Source organism: Chanodichthys erythropterus, chromosome 10, assembly GCF_024489055.1.
Source record: "Chanodichthys erythropterus isolate Z2021 chromosome 10, ASM2448905v1, whole genome shotgun sequence".
Lineage (NCBI taxonomy): Eukaryota > Metazoa > Chordata > Actinopteri > Cypriniformes > Xenocyprididae > Chanodichthys > Chanodichthys erythropterus.
This window is the reverse complement of record NC_090230.1, coordinates 52282091-52300706: the sequence shown is the minus strand read 5'-3', so window position 1 is coordinate 52300706 and position 18616 is coordinate 52282091. Positions and strand designations below refer to the sequence as shown.

The 18616-nt window shown below is 36.7% G+C and overlaps 1 protein-coding gene across 1 annotated transcript; it reads right to left on the bottom strand.

Annotated features, from left to right (window-relative positions):
* Positions 1-4147: 4147 nt before the first annotated feature.
* slc5a1 (solute carrier family 5 member 1) lies at positions 4148-17439 on the bottom strand. The gene is made up of 15 exons (XM_067398129.1): positions 17185-17439; positions 16389-16460; positions 15486-15590; positions 14680-14739; positions 14443-14547; positions 13659-13764; positions 10682-10762; positions 10377-10588; positions 8305-8440; positions 7501-7608; positions 7246-7396; positions 6975-7143; positions 6585-6800; positions 5412-5517; positions 4148-5115 (listed from the first exon to the last, which is right to left on the bottom strand). The coding sequence occupies exons 1-15, from the start codon at positions 17317-17319 to the stop codon at positions 4901-4903; spliced, it is 1977 nt and encodes a 658-aa protein (XP_067254230.1). The 5' UTR covers positions 17320-17439; the 3' UTR covers positions 4148-4900.
* Positions 17440-18616: the final 1177 nt, after the last annotated feature.

Below are 18616 nucleotides of genomic sequence, written 5' to 3'. Positions count from 1 at the left end.
CTGGGACCCATTTGTTTTTGGGCTGATGCTTGCGAGATAACGTTGAGGGATCAGATGCGGTGTTAGGTGGAGGAGAATCACTCCATAGGCCATAGGATAGGGGCAAAGATTCCTTGAGGACGAAAGATTCTTCATTGGATGAGAAGAGCTTGATTTCTGAAATGTTGGGAATGAAGAGAGGGGCCAAATGATTCAGAACTCAATTCCCATCATTTTTGTGTCATGACCATAATGCTGGAGAAGCGTGCTCAATCCCAAATGGAGGAGAATGCTATAGAGACCACACACTGCCTGAAGAGAGGTAATGTGTGGAGGTACACATATAGACTGACCCAAGGGGCAGTGCTATATATGGAAGATCTCTGCAGTAGGTCCTGCCTAGCCAGGGAGGAGCTACTACTGGCACAGAGACAGGGCAGGTAAAGACACAGGTTTACCGTCAGGGAAACCGAATCGTGGACAATACACATATGGGATTATTGAGTGAGGAATCACATCATATTCAAGGGCTGATCAGCCTGGTATGCACACGATGTATACTGGGCCTGGCATCAGATGCATCCATCGCGTCTGACTGCCGAAGGATCCTGGAGGAACTCAATTCACGGTTCACCAAGTTGAGAACACACCTGAAGAGCAAGTAGGTGCTCGTATCCCCCTGTTAAAGGGGAATAGCGCTGCAAGCGAGACACCATGCCAGACTTTCCGCACAATACCTGTTTGAATCCCAACACAAGGGAACAAACCTGCTCCACTTGGAGATAATGGAATTTTGCGAATGTGTTTGCGAAGGTATCGTCCAGCCTGCAGCTCAGCAGATGTCTGCCAGAGAGGCGCCATGTGCCAACACGCAGGAGGAGGCAACACCAGGAGTGGAGTGAGCCCTCACTCCGAGGGGACACGGCTCGCCTTGGGCCTGGTACACCAAGGTGATGACATCTACTATCCAGTGGGCTAACCTCTGTTTGGAGACAACCTCCAAAGCAGAGAAAGAGCTGCTCTGAGCTGCTGAAGCTCTGCGTGCATGCCATGACCTGCATTCAAACAGCATCATGATGTGCTACGATGGCGGCGACATACACCTTCAAGGTGGAGGGAGACAGACTCTGCTCCAAGCCCTCTTGAATGAAGGAAAGCACATAGCCAACCAGGCATTTCTAGGGGTCTTCCCATTAGGAAGAGCACTGCTCTTTGTCTGCAGACTCCACTTCAAATCATAAGCAGTGCTAGCTGTGTGCCAGTGTATCCGTACTGAGGGTCACGTCAGTCAGGGAATAGAACAACAGCGCATCGGCAAGCACAGACCATCTTGACAGTTGATGTATGCTACGGTCGATGTGTTGTCCATCCAGGCCAGTACATGCTTGCCGTGCAGCTACGGTCGGAATCGGAGCAGTGCAAAGAGTACTGCTAGCAACTCAAGGCACTTAATATGCCACTGCAGTTGAGGTCCTGTCCAGTAGGCCCAGGGAGCATGCTAGTTGCATATCGCACCCTAGCCAATGGTGGAGGCATCTGTTGTGACAACAATATGCCTGGGCACTTGTTCTAAGGGGGAAACCGGCCCATAGAAAGGCAATGTCTGACCAAAGGCTGAAAGTCTGGCAACAGCTCGGTGTGATGGCCACTTGGAGCATGCCATGGTGCCATGCCCATCTTGGGACTCGGCTATGTAGCCACTGCTGAAGCAACCTCATATGCATCAGTCCAAGTGGCATGACCATGGCTGCAGATGCCATATGCCCAAGAAGCCTCTGAAATTGCTTCAGTGCAACCGCTGTCTTCTGCCTGATCGTATTCAGGCAGTTCAGCACCAACTGATCAGAATCCTCAAAACGCGGACTCTCCACCCATGGCGAAAGAGGGTATGACTGAGAGTGAGGAAGTGGAGCATTGCTCACTGTCAGAACAGACCCAGTATGGCCCAGAGGTTTTTGGAAACAGCTATTTTATTGAGAATGTGACAGAACAGAACTGCTAGGCAAAGTCCTCAACAGTGTCGCTGAAGAGGCAAGCCTGGGAGATGGGGGTGTCGAGAAAGCGAGAGGACTTGTGCCTCAGTATTAAAGAAGGAGAGTCGCGACCACAATGCAAACATGGACATGCTCTCACAGTAAGAGCATATAGCATCCATGAACGCTCTCTCAGCATGCTGTCTGCCCAACGTGTGAGACAGCGATTGTGGCTGTTAGATGAAGTTAGTAAACAACCACATCCAGAGTCACACGAGCTAAAACACATATTGAAAAAGATGCTGATCGACCGTGCTTGCTCTTTTAAGGAAACTACTTGGAACGGCGAAGCACCGAGGTGTGAAGCGCTGCACTTTCCGTGCACAGCAAGCTGGATTGCGCAACACTCTGACGTCACACCGGCGGAGAGATCCCTCGATGAGCTGCAAGCAAAACGAAGCAATTAAAATAGCTGTTTTCGGAGATGTACTCCTGTTTAGCAATAAAATTGCTGTTGGCTCTTTCTGCTCAGAAATGTTCTCTTCTTTGTTGAAGGTGAATGGAATGAGCGATTGCTTTCACAACCACTTGGCTCCGAAGCAAATTATGAATGAAGTGAGTAACACCTGTCTTATTTATATCCATATGTCCGGGTAGGTGTGACTCGGCATGCAAATCTCACTGGCCAGGGTTTATTGGCTCCAGTGTTTATTTGTCACCACTTTGGGCTCCCAGGCGAGACCCCATGACGTCAGTCTGACGTAACCTGACAGACTGAATGGGAAGCACTGTTACTGATACTTGTGTTGCGACATTACTGCTGGTTCCAATATAGTGGGCACTGCTTTGTTTTATTGTAAGTCCCTATGAAAAGCATGCATCGAACTATGTATGGTTTAAAAATGAATCCACAGTAAAATGAGGTGAACAAATGAATAGACATGATCTGACTGGAACGTTCATCCACGCTTTCTCAATGTTAGGATCACAAATGCAAAGACTGTGTTTTTACACAACTTGGCACTTCAAAATGTCTCAGGCATGTCTATCATTTTAGTTGCTCGAGTAATCCTGTGTTTGCGTCTATCATGACGTAGAGTAGTTTAACGCCCAGAAAACAAGCCATTGCAAATGTAAAATAGATGTAGATAGGTATTGAATGTGTGTCAATAATATAAAAACAAGTTGATCAATTAAAAATGAACAGCAACAAATGATCAATTAAAAATAAAAAACTACATGGAAATAAAATACACATATAAATTACATATCAAATTAGTCGAGAACTGTATAAAATGCAAATGTGAGTGCAAGTGCTGGATGTTTTAAATCAATCAGGTTGTCATACTGTAGTTGCATTTACTGTTACAGTTAAAATTTTCATATGAGAAGGACTTTATTTTCTTAATATGTAAAATAAAAAAACTATTTTATATATACAATCAATACAATGAGCAATACATTTTTAACAGTATTTATTTTTATTAGTTTATTAATCTTTGTTAATGTTAAAGTTAATAAATATACTACTATATATACTACTATGTACTATTCATTGTTAGTTCATGTTAGGTCAATTCCATTAAATATTAACAGAATACAACTTTTAATTTTAATAATGTATACGCAAATATTGATATGAACATTTAAGATTAATAAAGGCTTTAGAAGTGTGTTAGTTCATGTTAACTAACAAATAAATTCAGTTATAACTATGTAGTCAAATTTACATTTATATTTTCAGACTTATAACTATGTAGTAATATTTACATTTATATATTCAGTGTTATGACTACATTTTCAGATGTATTGAAATGGTGAACAGATTGCATGAATTATTCTACAGAATTGACTACATGTCTAAAATGTGAAATGCATCCACCAAATGAAAGTTTCCCTTGTCTTCTTCAGGGAAATTCATCACTGAATCACACTAATAGATCACTGATTGTGTCTTGAGTTGCTGAAGGAAACAACAATGGTCCTGGACTTTGATTTCAGATGTATCAATAGAATATTCATGCAAAATTAAATATTAACTTTCCTCCCATGCCTTTGAACGGGTCTGCTCACGTCACATTACACTTAGATTTTTATATTATTGTTTTCAGCAGCAATTTTAAACTTGATTCTGGCTTCTTACATGTGCATCTTAATAAACACATGAATACTAAAATTCATTCATTTTTATTACAATGAAGACAGAGAACATTAAATTAATATATTACAGAGGACATATGATATATACCATGGCAACAATATTAATATTATTAAATAAAATATCTTACCTTGTCCCAGATAAAAATATATATATTTTAACTTACAAGTAAATCAAATCTTACCAAATAGTAAGACCATATATAAAACTAATTTTTGGAGTTTGGTAGATAAGACACAGCTTAAAAATGGCACTGAAAAAGACTTTGCATTGATTTGATCATAATGCATCAGAAGACTTTACAGGAAACATACAACAAAGTGGACTGGATAATATGTCAAACATATAAAGGAAGAACGTGCAGTTTTGAAAAAGTAAACATTGTTGAATGTACAGTAAAAACTGCCAGGCATGTGTTAAATTTGATACTATACAGCAGTTAAGAACGATTTGACAAAAAATAAGGACATGATTATATGAATGATAAGTTTTGGTCTTGGGTTTACAAGTCAGTTTAGGTGCTAAAAACAATATAAATTAATTTAAAAGTACAGAAATAAAATATTGTATTGTACTTCCTGCCATCAATCAAAGTTCATTAGGCAGCTATAAGGAAGAAAAGGTTTTTGTTGAGGATATTATAAGGAAATATTAAGTGTCTCAAAAGGAACTTTGTAACCTTTTACAATCTGTAATCACATTTAGCTTGATGTTAATAAAAGATAACATTTCTGTCCACAAAATACAGGTCTAAGATTCTTAATCAAGTTAGATGATACTGATGTGATCTTTAACCAAAGAAACCATGGAAAAAGACACAGACGGTGAGGAGGATAATAGCATTAGCGTTGACCACATTTCTCCATAGAGGCTTCTCAGTGGTGTCAGTGAGCTTCAACTTCATCTCTGCCTCCTGTTCTTTAGTCAATTTCGGGGCATTGCCTTGATCAAAGCCACAGAACCAGTTGTAGGCCTTCTTACAAAAGCTTGGTTCCTCACGCACCTCTGCAGGGTCAAGAGACAAACGGAAACGGTTGTTATTGGTTATTAAAGCTAATATGTTACATGTGCAGTGTGATTTACACAAATAAGACATGTGCCTAGATCAACATCCTTTGATTTTCCTAGCACAAACTACAATCTAATCAAATAATCATGGCTATAACCAAGTCTCAGCATCAAACGGCACACACACAGATGTCCGCAGTCCGTTCACTGAGCCACGTGATGCTCGTTGCACACAAAAATGATGAGATGTTACTTATCAATGATTATGTATTTGGTGGCTTGTGCAAATGTACCATCTGTTTCCATAGAGTTGGAATCCTGGTCATCAGTCCAGTCATCTAACTCCAGATCTATCCTCTCCTCAGTGTTGTTCCTCAAACTCCAGCAGAGTCTGTACAGCTGCACAACAACAAGGGGCCACAGAATGAGGGGCCGTGATGGAGAAGTTGCTTTTTTATAGATATAAAAATCTATCTATCTATCTATCTATCTATCTATCTATCTATCTATCTATCTATCTATCTATCTATCTATCTATCTATCTATCTATCTATCTATCTATCTATCTATCTATCTATCTATCTATCTATCTATCTATTAGGGATTTGCAATGATTAATCATGATTAATCGTTTGCAAAATAAAAGTCTGTGTTTATGTAATATATGTTTGTGTTCTGTGTATGATAATTATGTATATATAAATACAGACACATACATGTATATATTTAAGAAAAATGTTAGATTTATATATAATATTTATATTTATATATAATATAAATTATATAAATAAATATATATACTTATTTAAACATGCATATATTTCTTAAATTTATACATGTATGTGTGTGTGTTTATATATGCATAATTATTATACACAGAACACAAACATATATTACATAAACACAGACTTCTATCTATCTATCTATCTATCTATCTATCTATCTATCTATCTATCTATCTATCTATCTATCTATCTATCTATCTATCTATCTATCTATCTATCTATCTATCTATCTATCTATCTGTCTGCCTGCTCAAGAAACATTTCTTCAGTATTCTTTTATGAATATATTTTGTAATATTATAAATTACTTCACTTTCGTCACTTTCGATCAACATGCATCCTTTCTGAATAAAAACACAAAATCATTTTAAGATATTTTGAAGAATGTTGGTTAACTAGACAGTTGAAGGTAGCCATTTTGACTTCCATAGTAGACAAAAACAAAAAAAAACAAAAAAAAATTCATTGTCTACCGTTAACTGTCTGGTTATCAACATTCTTCAAAATATCTTCTTTTGTGTTCAACAGAAGAAAGAAACTCATACAGGTTTGGAACAACATAAGGGTGAGTAAATGATGACAGAATTGGACAGAATCCCACTGACGGGATTTTTGTGTGAACTTTAAGAACAGTGTATAATACTGAAGAGTTGTAGTAGTTTTGTTATAATAAGAGCTTACATGTTTGTCGTCAATGGGTTTGGTCATGAGGGAGATGACCAGTATCAATATACAGGACAGAGTGTAGAGGATGAGTGCAAAATAGAGGTAGTGCACACCGCAGATGATCGTGGGACAGTTACTGGGACTCACGCAGCTGCCCGTGCCATAGGCAAACTCGGTTATCATACGCGCCAGACCCACCAACAGACCAATACACAACCCATAGAAAGCGCCCTGTGAGGGGATATCAACATTATGTTTCAATAGATGACAAATGAACAGCAAGATTTTGATTTTCTGGAAAATCTTAACTGTTTTTGAGGGGGGAAAAAAGTTTTTTTCAAGCTGAATTTAACAAACAAAATGGCAACAAAATATATCAAACTAAAATGTTTAGAATTGACTCACTGGTTCATTGACTCGCTTGCAGAAAATGGCGAGGGTGAAGACAGCGGCAATGGGCGGAGCCAGATAACTGGTGATGGACTGAATGTAGTCGAAGAGCTGGCCGCTCTGAGCCGTCTGAACGATGGGGATCCATGCGATACTCACACCGATCAGAAACAGCATGAACACCCTGCATGCATGAACAGGCATCTCAGAGCCTATTCACATAATTTTCTGCTCACAAGGTCAGAAAATCAATATCCAACACATACAAACAGACACGAGAACGCACCTGCCAGCAATCATGAGCTCCTTTTCTGTGGCTTTGGGACGGATCTTGGTGTAGATGTCCATGGTGAAGAGTGTGCTGGCGCTGTTAAAGATGGAAGTGAGTGAACTCATCAGAGAGGCCAGCATGACGGACAACATCAAGCCTCTGAGACCTTCAGAAACACACACAGCAGTTTAGACCCATAACACCAGACATATCTATCAAAGCAGCCTATTAAAAATGAAAGAGACCGAAATAGAAATATCAGGATATTACCGTTTGGCATCAGGTCCACCACAAGTTTAGGATAAGCAATATTACTGCAGCCCACACTGGTTCCACAATAGTAGTTACACTCTTTTGGATCTACACATGCAATCTCATCTAACACAAACAAGAGAATACACACAAACATTAGTTTCACTAATAGTCTTTGATTGTTCACTGTTCTTCTGATGCACATTGCATACAAAAATGTCACAAAAATGGGTGCACATTACTTTTGGATTGACAGAATTTCTTATCACAAAGTCCACATACAATTTCCACTAAATGGATTTGTTGTGGAATCACGAATTTCAGATTTACCCTTCCTGAAGTGTCACATCAAACAATGCTATTTGTATTCATATATTCATATTTTAAATTAACTTTTATTATATATTGTCAGTTTTCATTTTAATTTTAGTTTAAGCTTCAGTCATTATGTTATGTTTGTCTGAAATGCAGAACTGATTTTTTAATTATTATTACATGTATGCTTTTCAACAGAATTAAAACAAAATTATAATTTTTTATTAGAAGGATAAAAACATACTATGCATTATTATTAAGGTATGGTGTAAATGATTGAATTACCTTTATTTGTCATTTTAATTTTAGTTAAAATTTTAGTCTTTTTGTTATGAGCTTTTGTCATTTTTATTATTTTATATTTCTATTTAGCTTTTTTTAAAAAAAAATCATTTTAGTTTTAGCAAACTAAAAAGTCGTGACTAGCTAGTTGATTTATTCAACGATGCATCATACTGTGGTAGTTGTATGGGAAACACACCCCAGGATGGTGCCAATCTTTCTCACCTGTGTACAGCACTCTGCTGATCATGCCAGGGAAAACCATGAGGAACATGGGCAGAAGTTTGAGATAACCACACAGGATGCAGCCAGCTTTCACGTGAGACAGACTTTTGGCAGACAGACAGCGCTGCACAATCACCTAAAACAAGACAGAGTGTTTGTGTGAATAACCCAGAGGAACATTTTAGTGCTTGGCATTGTTTGGTCCAGTTAATGGCTGTTTGAATGCCTGTTTAAATAGTTTACAAGGGTTTAAACATTTAGGGCCCTATTTTAACGATCTAAACGCAAAGTGTAAAGCGCACGGCGCAGGTGCACTCAGGGCTTGTCCAAATCCACTTTTGCTATTTTAACGACGGAAAAACGGTCCGTGCGCCAGGGCGCATTTTTGAAATGGGTTGTCCCTATTCTCTTAATGAGTAATGGGCGTAACGGCCATGGCGGATTGCTATTTACATGGCGGAATTTGTTGGCGGAAAAGCTGAACGCTTTTCAAGCGAAGAAACCGATCTGCTCGTGCGCGAAGTTAAAGCGGGCTTGCAAATGCAGGCTTTCAAATAGCTCCGCGTGATGAGTTAGTTAATATATATGTGTGTGTATTGGCACGATTGTTGAATTAATTAGCCAATTTCGTTCATCATTATAAGTAGTAATAGGCTGAATTGAAAATAGGTAGCCTAATTCTAATACACGCAATGACTATTCATTACATTTTTATATTTATGTAGCCTACGCAATAATATTCTTTTACACTGTAATCCTTTTGTTTTTAATATTTGGCATGTTTGTGTGATGCGCATCCCTGTGTGTAATAAGCAAAGTCGACGCGCACTGTGGACGCGCCCAGAGGCGCAGTTTCTACCAACGCGCTCTAACAAAAAAATATTGCGCCATTGACTTTAGACTTTAGACCAGGTTTGAGTTGGTCTATGGCGCAGTCTATTTTCAGCTCCTTAAAATAGCAATGCACCGGCAATGCGCCTGAACACACCTCTTTTTTAGACCAGCACGCCCATGGGTGCACTAACTGGCGCAAATGCATTTACTAATTAAAGGACGTGGCGCTGAACGGGAAAACGCGAACGGCGCCGGACGCAAACTAGCAAACACACTTGCGCTGCACCTTGCGTCGCATTGCGCCGGGTGTATTATAGGGCCCTTATAGTTTGTACTTTTATTTATGGTTGTTGTTCAATGTATACACTACTATATAAAGGTTAGAGTTCAGTAAGATTTTTTTTATGTTTTTGAAAGTAGAATTTTATTCTCACCAAGGCTGCATTTATTTGATCAAAAATACAGTAATATTGGGAAATATTATTACAGTTTACAATAACTGCTTTCTACTTTGAGTAGAATTCAGTGTATGTATGTGTAATGTACGTCATGAATTTATAATTAACTTTTATTGCTGTGTTTTTTCTCTATAGTGCCAGAGTACAAACAAAGACTATTGATTACTATTCGTGAAAACATAAACATCTGCCGATATGACTGATATGACTTTTTCGGAAAAACATTTCACTAAACGATAAAATACCCTCCGAGGAAGAACATCCCCATCACAATATATGTGACATCTGTTTATGTCTGTGTTTGCCTATAGACGGAACACATAATATGCACGACAGCACCATTTTCACAAGTTTGTGGTTTTGTAGTTTACATGGATATGATAATGGTATTGTTTCAAAAACTTGCACTTTGAATCCTGTTTTCAAACTTTAGCATTTTCAGGCCCCCAAACTCCCACTGCTGTGTAAATAAATGGCCAAACTGAACGGAAAACGTTTTGTGTTTAGTTGAAAATAGTTTTGTGTAAACAGCCCCTATATCTGCTTCTCTTTAGCTGTTTGTATATCTTATCTAATTTAGTGGGGACTAATCAGAGGTCTAACTAAAAGCATGTCTGTTTAAGCTTAGACTCATGCTGACTAAAATAAGAAACACTGTTCATGCTGAGAAACTCAAGATAAAAGTGCAGTTTGTCATTGAAAAGTGGACACAGAAGACATTTGTCAGTTGTATATGTGTGTTACTGCTAAAATAAGCAGCCTTGATAAATGGATCAGTACCTGGTCAGTGCACCAGTACCAGGCAGCCTGGATAGTAAGACCAAAGACCAGTCCAGGCCAGGGCAGGTCACCTGTAATGGGGTCTCTGAAAATGTGGAATGAGTCTGCACGAGGGGTGTAGCACGATTTACTGATGTTTACACCCACCACTGACGGGATTGCATTCATATAGCGTTCCTTGAAGTTCTCATAGCCTCCGACCTCAGTGAATGCTGAAAGAAAACGGTTGATGTTGAAGCAAGTTGTTTAGCAGACTTTTTTTTAATCCAAAATGTTTTAAGTACAAAAAATGTGAATGGACGTACCAAAGCCCATGAGAATGAATGATCCCACGACCATGATGATGGTCTGCAGGGTGTCTGTGTAGATGACTGCAGCTAAACCACCTGTAGAAGAAACCGTGAAGGTTTTTCAAGGAATTAAATAAACACTGAAGCAGTGTTAAAATTAATGAGATAATTAAGTGATTAATTGAGTGATGATTGAACATTATTAAAGACATCTGATGTTAACCATCAGAATCACCAAAGGTGAAAATCACAATTTTAAGTCAATATCATGGAGATCAGGGTTTGCTAGTTGGGCTTTTGACCCTTGACTTTTTAATATTAGATTATTATTTTTATTTTTTTTATCAGAACAACTTTTAAGAAATCATTTGGATTACATTGAAAAAGCTGGATCTTTTGCTGTAGAGTCACAGGGCTGCTGTAATTAATAAAGTAAATTGGGCTCTAAATGATTTTGATAATTCAGGTCAAATAATGATTATGTGAAAACATAACCAACTCCACCTTATCATCTTTTCTATTTGCTTGTCTGGATGTTACAACTCAGTTACAACAGCCTAAACACAATCTAATATTAAAAAGTCAAGGGTCAAGAGCCCAACCACAGACCCTGATCTCCATAATGGTGACTTAAATTGTGTTTTTCTCCTTTGGTGAGGTCTTCAATAATGGTCAATCATCACTCAATTAATCACTTAATTATCTCATTAACTTTAACAATCTTATTTTAAAACTTTAACACTTGAGGTTGGTTTCACATATACTCCTAGGAGAGTTAATTTAACTCTGGAGTTTTTGCTGTGCATGTAGTTACAAAGTTACTAATATATATATATGTTGCAGTGGCAGATAATATAAAATTAATGAATTAAAAATCCTCATACTGTAAAGAGAGTACATTTTCATGACTATGCTTCTTAACACTTTTAAAAAGTTCTCTATGCAATAATGTTGCATTAAAAGTTTGGTTACACTTTAAGGTGTCCTTGTTACAGTGTAATTATACAAATCATTTCTGAGTAATATTAAGTAACAACATGTAATTACTATAGGGTTGGAGGTTGGTTTATGGTTAGTTGCTTGTAATTATGCATGATTTACTGTTATTACTACATATGTGTAAAATGCAACAAGGACACTAAAATAAAGTGTTACTAAAAGTTTTACTTTAAAATACATTTTTAAATCATGTTTTAATAAGTGTTGACTTATTAGAACTTAAAGGTTCTCTAAGCAATCCTGAGCAGAGTAACTTCCTGTTGACATTCGAAGTGTTGTCAAACAAAACAGAGGCTAGGTAGACCCTCCCTCCTCCTCCTCCTCCTCCCCTCCATGCTTCCTGAAACAGTCATGAACGCGCATTTAAAATCATTCTTGTCGGTTATTGGCTGGAGCGTGTTTATTATGATTTGTGGTCCAGGCTGCACCAGTGTGATTTTGTTGCCCTTTTTGGCGCTTGTGGCGACTACAGAGACTGCGTTTTTTTACAGTGTGTTCAGGGGACAGGCAGCTAGCGGATAGTGAGGAGATGTTTGCTGTATGTGACAAAAAATGTTTTGGCCTAAAAACACATGACATCACTTAGAGCACCTTTAAGTATATTATTTTCACACTAAAGTATATTATTTCCATAATAAGTACTCTTTTTAAGTATGCTAAATAGTACTTCTTTTTCACAAGGGTGAACTAACCTTGCCTTGTCTTAAATACTTTAATAGACATATTGACCTTCAACCACAGTCATGAGGGTCTGCAGGGGTCCTCTATGATATAATTTCCTGTAGCCTATTGGTTTTTTTTTTTACATGTTGGTCAAACCACATGGCTTTGGTTTGGCGGATAAATGTTTCTCAAAAACTATCAAAATGAATTTTAATTCAGAAATTGTTTGCAAGGCAGTGATGTATTAATATTTCTTCACATTATGGTTCGGCCTCTAAAGCCTTAACAACAGCGAATAGCAGCCACAGTTGCTCATTTACAGCGTGTAGGATCATGTCTGATTTCTTACAGTTTATTGTTGGGCTGGTTTGTTCCTGAGATAAACCTTACACAACAGACCATGGGGTTGACAGAAGTTTAAAGTCACAATGCAGCTTGCCTTGCACAGGCTTATCATCTATTGTCAGAATGGACAATTACTCATAACACATACACATCACGCTACAATAAGCATCCCACTGCATGGTCCTACAACCCTGGACTTTACTCTCTGTTGTAGTATAAACTTTAGGGACCATATAAAAACAATTTAGCATCCCTGAAATGATTTTTAAAAGATGAGCAAAATGAGTCGCAATGAGCAAATTTTCAAAAATGAGCTGTTTTTATTCTAATATTTTCCATTAAAGAAACTTCAAAATGATGTATGATTTGTTGGAATCTAACAAAAAAAAATGACTGAGCTACACCTTTTTGAAGTCAATAGAGTCAGCAAAGTCAATTTTGAGAAAAATCGAGTTAAAGTTTTCTGAAAGTTCCAAAACAAAATCATCTTGCAACCATACCTTAAAATACCACCAAATTTGGCACAAACCAAGTAAAAACCCATATCTATTCATTCACAAAGTTGGAATGCTGTGCTTTACAACAATACCAAACTTGTGCCAGTCGTCGAGAAGCGAGCAGAGAAAAAAGGCATTTTTCACTATCAAAAATTTCACTATCACTATTTCCTACCTCTCAGGAAAAAAGTACAAATAAAGATACTTTTAGATATTTAATTGCTATTTGGAGCATTGGGATTGCTAGACAGGGGCTTAATTAACAAATTTTTGTGAAAACCTCAATTTCGATCAAAATGGATATTTTTCACTTGTTTTGCCTGTAGCTCGAAATTAGCCCATGCGCATTCCGACTCATTTTGCCAGCATGGGCGACATATATTTATATATATACAAAATAGAGTGGTCATATACAGTATATATGGTCATATGCTAGCTATACAGTGCAAAGTGTCAATGTAAAGTATGCAGTATTTACATCAACAGACCTGTTACTGTATAAAGAGCTGTAATCATCAGCAGAATAATCACGGCCAGGTAAATGTTCAGACCCAGAGCTTGGTTGATGAAAATGGCTCCTGCAAACATATCCGCCTGAGAGGTAGAAATGGAAGAACAATTTTTTAATGTGTGGTGCAATTGTTTGAACTGTCCATTTCAAAACAAGAACTTTATCTATATAATCTAAACCATTTAGTCTGACTTTCACATGGCAATAAAAGATATTTTGCACATGGAAATCACCGTTGTTTTAGACTACAACCTGAGTTAGTGAAGACTTTATGTAAAGATTATCAGCAAGCTAAATTCAGAGACTGGACAGACAGCAACATATTGTTCATAACTGATTTTTCAGTTAATCACTGTCAAAAGACAGTTAAGGGGGAAAATGCAAATGTAAGGTAAAACTTTATGTAAAAGCATAAGAGAAAAAGTAAATTTGGTCTTTTAACTGGTACACCAAGTGGTTACAATTTATTTTAAGCCTTCAGAAGTTTATTTCAAATGTTCATGTACTTGATGTGTTAAAAAAAGAACATATAGTCTCTCATAATTGGTCAAAAAAGCTGCTTTCATAATAATTAACAAAATAGCAAAATGCTGTTTGAAATCATTTTTGATTGAGTGTAGCATGTTACACTGCTGATAGTATGATAAAGTATCCCAAAAGTATTGCATGTCAACTACCTCTAAAAGTACCATTCTATTGCCATTTGATACCTGTACCTTTCTGTAAAGGCTCAGATTTTAAGACTGAGATTTTGAACTTACAGAGATTTTGGTGAAAACGTAAAGAAACAGGGACAGCACGGAGAGGTAGATACGGATACGCTGCCCACCAAAGCGTTTCTTCAGGTACTCCGGCATGGTCACAACCTGCAGATGACGTCAACAAAGAACCATAAAAATGATACCAGAGAGATAAAGCACACATTCATGGTGTAAGTAAGCAATATTTGGAAGATTTGTTCTGTAATGCTGGTTGGAGATAAAGAAATGTAAGCATACCCCAGCCTTTATGTAGATGGGCACGAAGAGCCATCCTAGAACAATCACAACAACAAGAGCCTGAGGGGGAAAAAAAATGAAAAAATGGTTTGATATTTTCTACACATAAAAGGACAACACTTTACAATAAGGTTTCATTAGTTAACATTTGTTAACTACATTAGTTAACATGAACTAAATTTGAACAATACTACTACAACATTAACCAGTTAACATTCAACATTTACTAATACATATTTAAAGTCAAAAGTTGTATCTGCTATCATTAGTTTTGCAATGTGAACTAACATTAATAATGTTATAAATATTGCCTTGGCAACTAACTGAAATAAACTAAGTTTAAATTAAAGTACTTAAATTACTAAAACTGAAATAAAAAATAAATTGTAGCTAAATAAGTATATTAAAACAAATAAAAAAATAATAAAAATGAAAAAAGCATACAATAAAATGACTAAAACTTAAAAATAAAATTAAAATGAAACCTGAAAATGTAAAAATAAAAGCTAATTAAAAAATAATAAATGCTGTAACATTATATAAATAATATTAAAATAGCACTGATTCCTGTTTAATAACTTCTTTAAATTGTTAATATCTTACCTTATTAATAATAATAATAATAATGCATAGTATGCTTTTATCCTTCTAATAAATAATTTTCTAATTGTGTTGAAAAGCAGACATAAAATAATAATTAAAAATCAGTTCTGCATATCTGACATTTTTATAATAATTAATTATTAATTATTAATAAATTATTATGTTAATTATTAGGCTTTTTTTTTGTTGTTTTTTAAACATACATTCCACTCAAATCCTCCAATGGCGATACCACTAGCTGCTCCGGTCCCTGCTATTCCCACAAAATGCCCACTTCCAATGTTACTTGCAAAGAGAGAGGCTCCAATCTGTAAAAAAAGTTTAAGAAACTTTAAAACAATCAACAAAGAGTTGTTTTCATATTATATTTACTAATAAACACACATTTGATATTCAATGTGAAGGTTTAATCTCAAAAGAAATACATATTTAAGTGATCTGCTACCTTTTTGAATGTCAGAATGGTTACAGAATCATTAGCATATAGGATTGTGGAACTCTATGTGAAGCGTTTTCAGAATATATTAACTCTGTCTACTGTTTGACTATCTGGCAATACTATCCCCATAATGATAAGCTATAAAAACTGCTTTTTGCACAACCCGAGGTGTAACTCGAACAATAACGATTGTAACAATGAACTTTGTAAAAACAAATAAAAAGCTTCAAACTTTTGTATAACTTTAGCATGGACCAAAGCATGACAGCTCCATAAAAACTGCATGAGCAAAGCATATCAGCTATAATGAATTGTGGGTCGCATCTGGCATCAGTGCATTATGGCCCCATAAAAGACTTCATTCACCCTATCATGATATCAAGGTTCTGAAATGGAGGGGCAGTTAGGGTCATTATCATGCCATATCTGTGATAAAGTGAAATCACTGGTCATGCTATTGATAGATACATAATCAGCTCCTACTTTTATGGCCGTTTCAGTCTTGCATAGCACATTAAGACAAAAATTTGCCTCATTTGGTGCAGTTATTAATCGCTCTTGATGTAATAAAAGATCAGGCAATGTAATTTTGTCTATGTCCATCACATTTGGAGAGCAAAACAAAATGCTTTTAAGCTTGGTCATCCACCAAAGTTCATTTCCTTACCGGCCACCACACCATACTTCTGCCAGCCAGGAAAAAGCCTCCTACTGTGGCTCGATTTGTCCGTACCATTGCCTTTGAACAGAAAGAGCCATTAAATTCAGCATATAAAGAGTTACAGACACTAAATGTTTTTACACAAAATTGCATTTGACTTTATATGGTGTCATACATGCAGACACATTTCACAACAACATATCACATTTGCAGTCTCAAAGTGTTCATGGATTGGCATTCAGTGGCCATGTTTGTTGTCTGATTAAATATGCTTGAATTTTCACAAGAGGTTTTAAAATTATATGGATTTCCAATGTGTAAATACAGGCGGAAAAATAAAGTGTTATCAAGAAATGCCATTAATATCAATTCCATCAGTTAAGATAGATTAAGACTGTACCAAAAATTCACGAGTTGATTTGAGAATAATTGTAATGTATGAAAAAATTGAAGTAATTCAGTAATAGTTTTTAAAAAAAAAATAGTTTTAGCATTAAATAGATAGAAGTGTCATTAATTTACCACATATTAAAAATTATAACAAAAAAGGGACCATTTTAACAGTTAATTTTCCTAAAAGATTTCAGCATTTTTGCAAAAACACACACCCTTGTTGCACTGGAATTATCATATTATCATATATCTCTAAACTTTGTGCAAAATCAGTCATAATCATAATTTTTTCTTCAGACTTCAGATCTCACACAGCCATTGTACATTTATTTGTTGACGCAAGGTTAACAATTCACAAGTCTGTCAATGTTAGAAAAATGTTGGTGGATAGAAACCCCTGGCCACTTACCCATACTCCCACAGCCAGAACCACCAGAAAATATATAACAATCACCGAGATGTCTGCTGGATTGTTAACATATATGGTGAAATTTCTTCTGTTCTCATTGCGGAGATAAGAGAATCCGAAATAATCTGCCCCCATTTTGATGCTGTTTGAGCAGGGCAAGTGGAGCACCACACTGTGTCCCTCTCTGACACGACAGTAAAGACACCTGGCTCAGACGTTCACCTGCAGGTGTGTGACCATGTGTGTGTGTGTGTATGCGCACGCTTTCACTTATATGTGTCCATCTACAGATGGGTGTGACTTCCTCAGAGTTAATTATAAAGTGTGTTTGTGCCTTAGAACTGTCAAAAATCTGAGATTGAGAAACATTAATGATCAACTTATATAGCAGAAAGTGTGAGACTGGGTTCCTGCAAAATGTAATAGAACATTTCATCCATCACATCACCTGGATCTTAATTAATTGGTTTCACTGATTCACCTAAAGAACAACTACTGCAATTTATGGTCAAGACATACTGTAACATTGGTTATAAGGACACCCTGAGGTGAAAAGTGGCATTGCAGCTTGAAGACAAAAGTAAGTGAAAATGGCTGATGAAACATTCAACTAAATTTTGCATACTAGGCTCCTATACTACAGATACCACATTTAATGGATATGAATCACTCTTCCATCCTGAAGCGAAACAATTGACAATATCTATTCTGTTCTACTGAGAAAGTTTTAATAGGCTACTCTGTTCCGTGCCTGATTAAAAATGACTGAAAACTGCTTTGAAGTGTATTTATTCTTAATCATGAAAATATGTGAATTAATGTCATGTAGAATTTATATAATCTAATTACATACCACATTAAATTACCAAAGCTAAAAATTGTAAATTTAAACATTTCCCTATATGTGTTTTCAGGTTCAGCTTAGCATGGCATTAAAGGGTTAGTTGACCCAAAAATCATATTTCTGTCATTAATTAATCACCCTCATGTCGTTCCAAACCTATAAGACCTTCATTCATCTTCGGAACACAAATTACAATATTTTTGCTGAAATTTGGGAGGTTTCTGACCCCCCTATAGACAGCAACGACATAACCAATTTCAAGGCCCAGAAAGGTAGTAAAGTCATTGTTAAAATAGTCCATGTGACTACAGTGGTTCAACCGTAATGTTATGAAGTGATGAGAATACATTTTGTGCGCAAAAATAAAAAAATAATATCTTCATCCAACAATTATCTTCCCTGTCAGTCCCCTACACTGTTCATGTTGTAAACACAAGCTGCGTTCCATTCGACAGGGTCCCTACGCAGTGTTCACCGCTCCCTAATCCCTGAGCACGGTATATCAGTTGAAGTGGACTTCGCTGACAATAATCGTTCATTTGGAACGCCCTGCAAACGTCATCAAAGAAAGTCGACTGTGTCGCGGAG

What these genes read in the sequence shown, in the direction of transcription:
- slc5a1 (XM_067398129.1), bottom strand. Translation starts at nt 17,319, where the DNA reads ATGGGGGCAGATTATTTCGGATTCTCTTATCTCCGCAATGAGAACAGA. An exon ending in TTCTGGCTGTGGGAGTATGG is followed by an intron (nt 16,461 to 17,184) that starts GTAAGTGGCCAG and finishes TTCTGTTCAAAG; the next exon opens with GCAATGGTACGGACAAATCG. An exon ending in AGCTCTTTATACAGTAACAG is followed by an intron (nt 10,763 to 13,658) that starts GTCTGTTGATGT and finishes TTTCTTCTACAG; the next exon opens with GTGGTTTAGCTGCAGTCATC.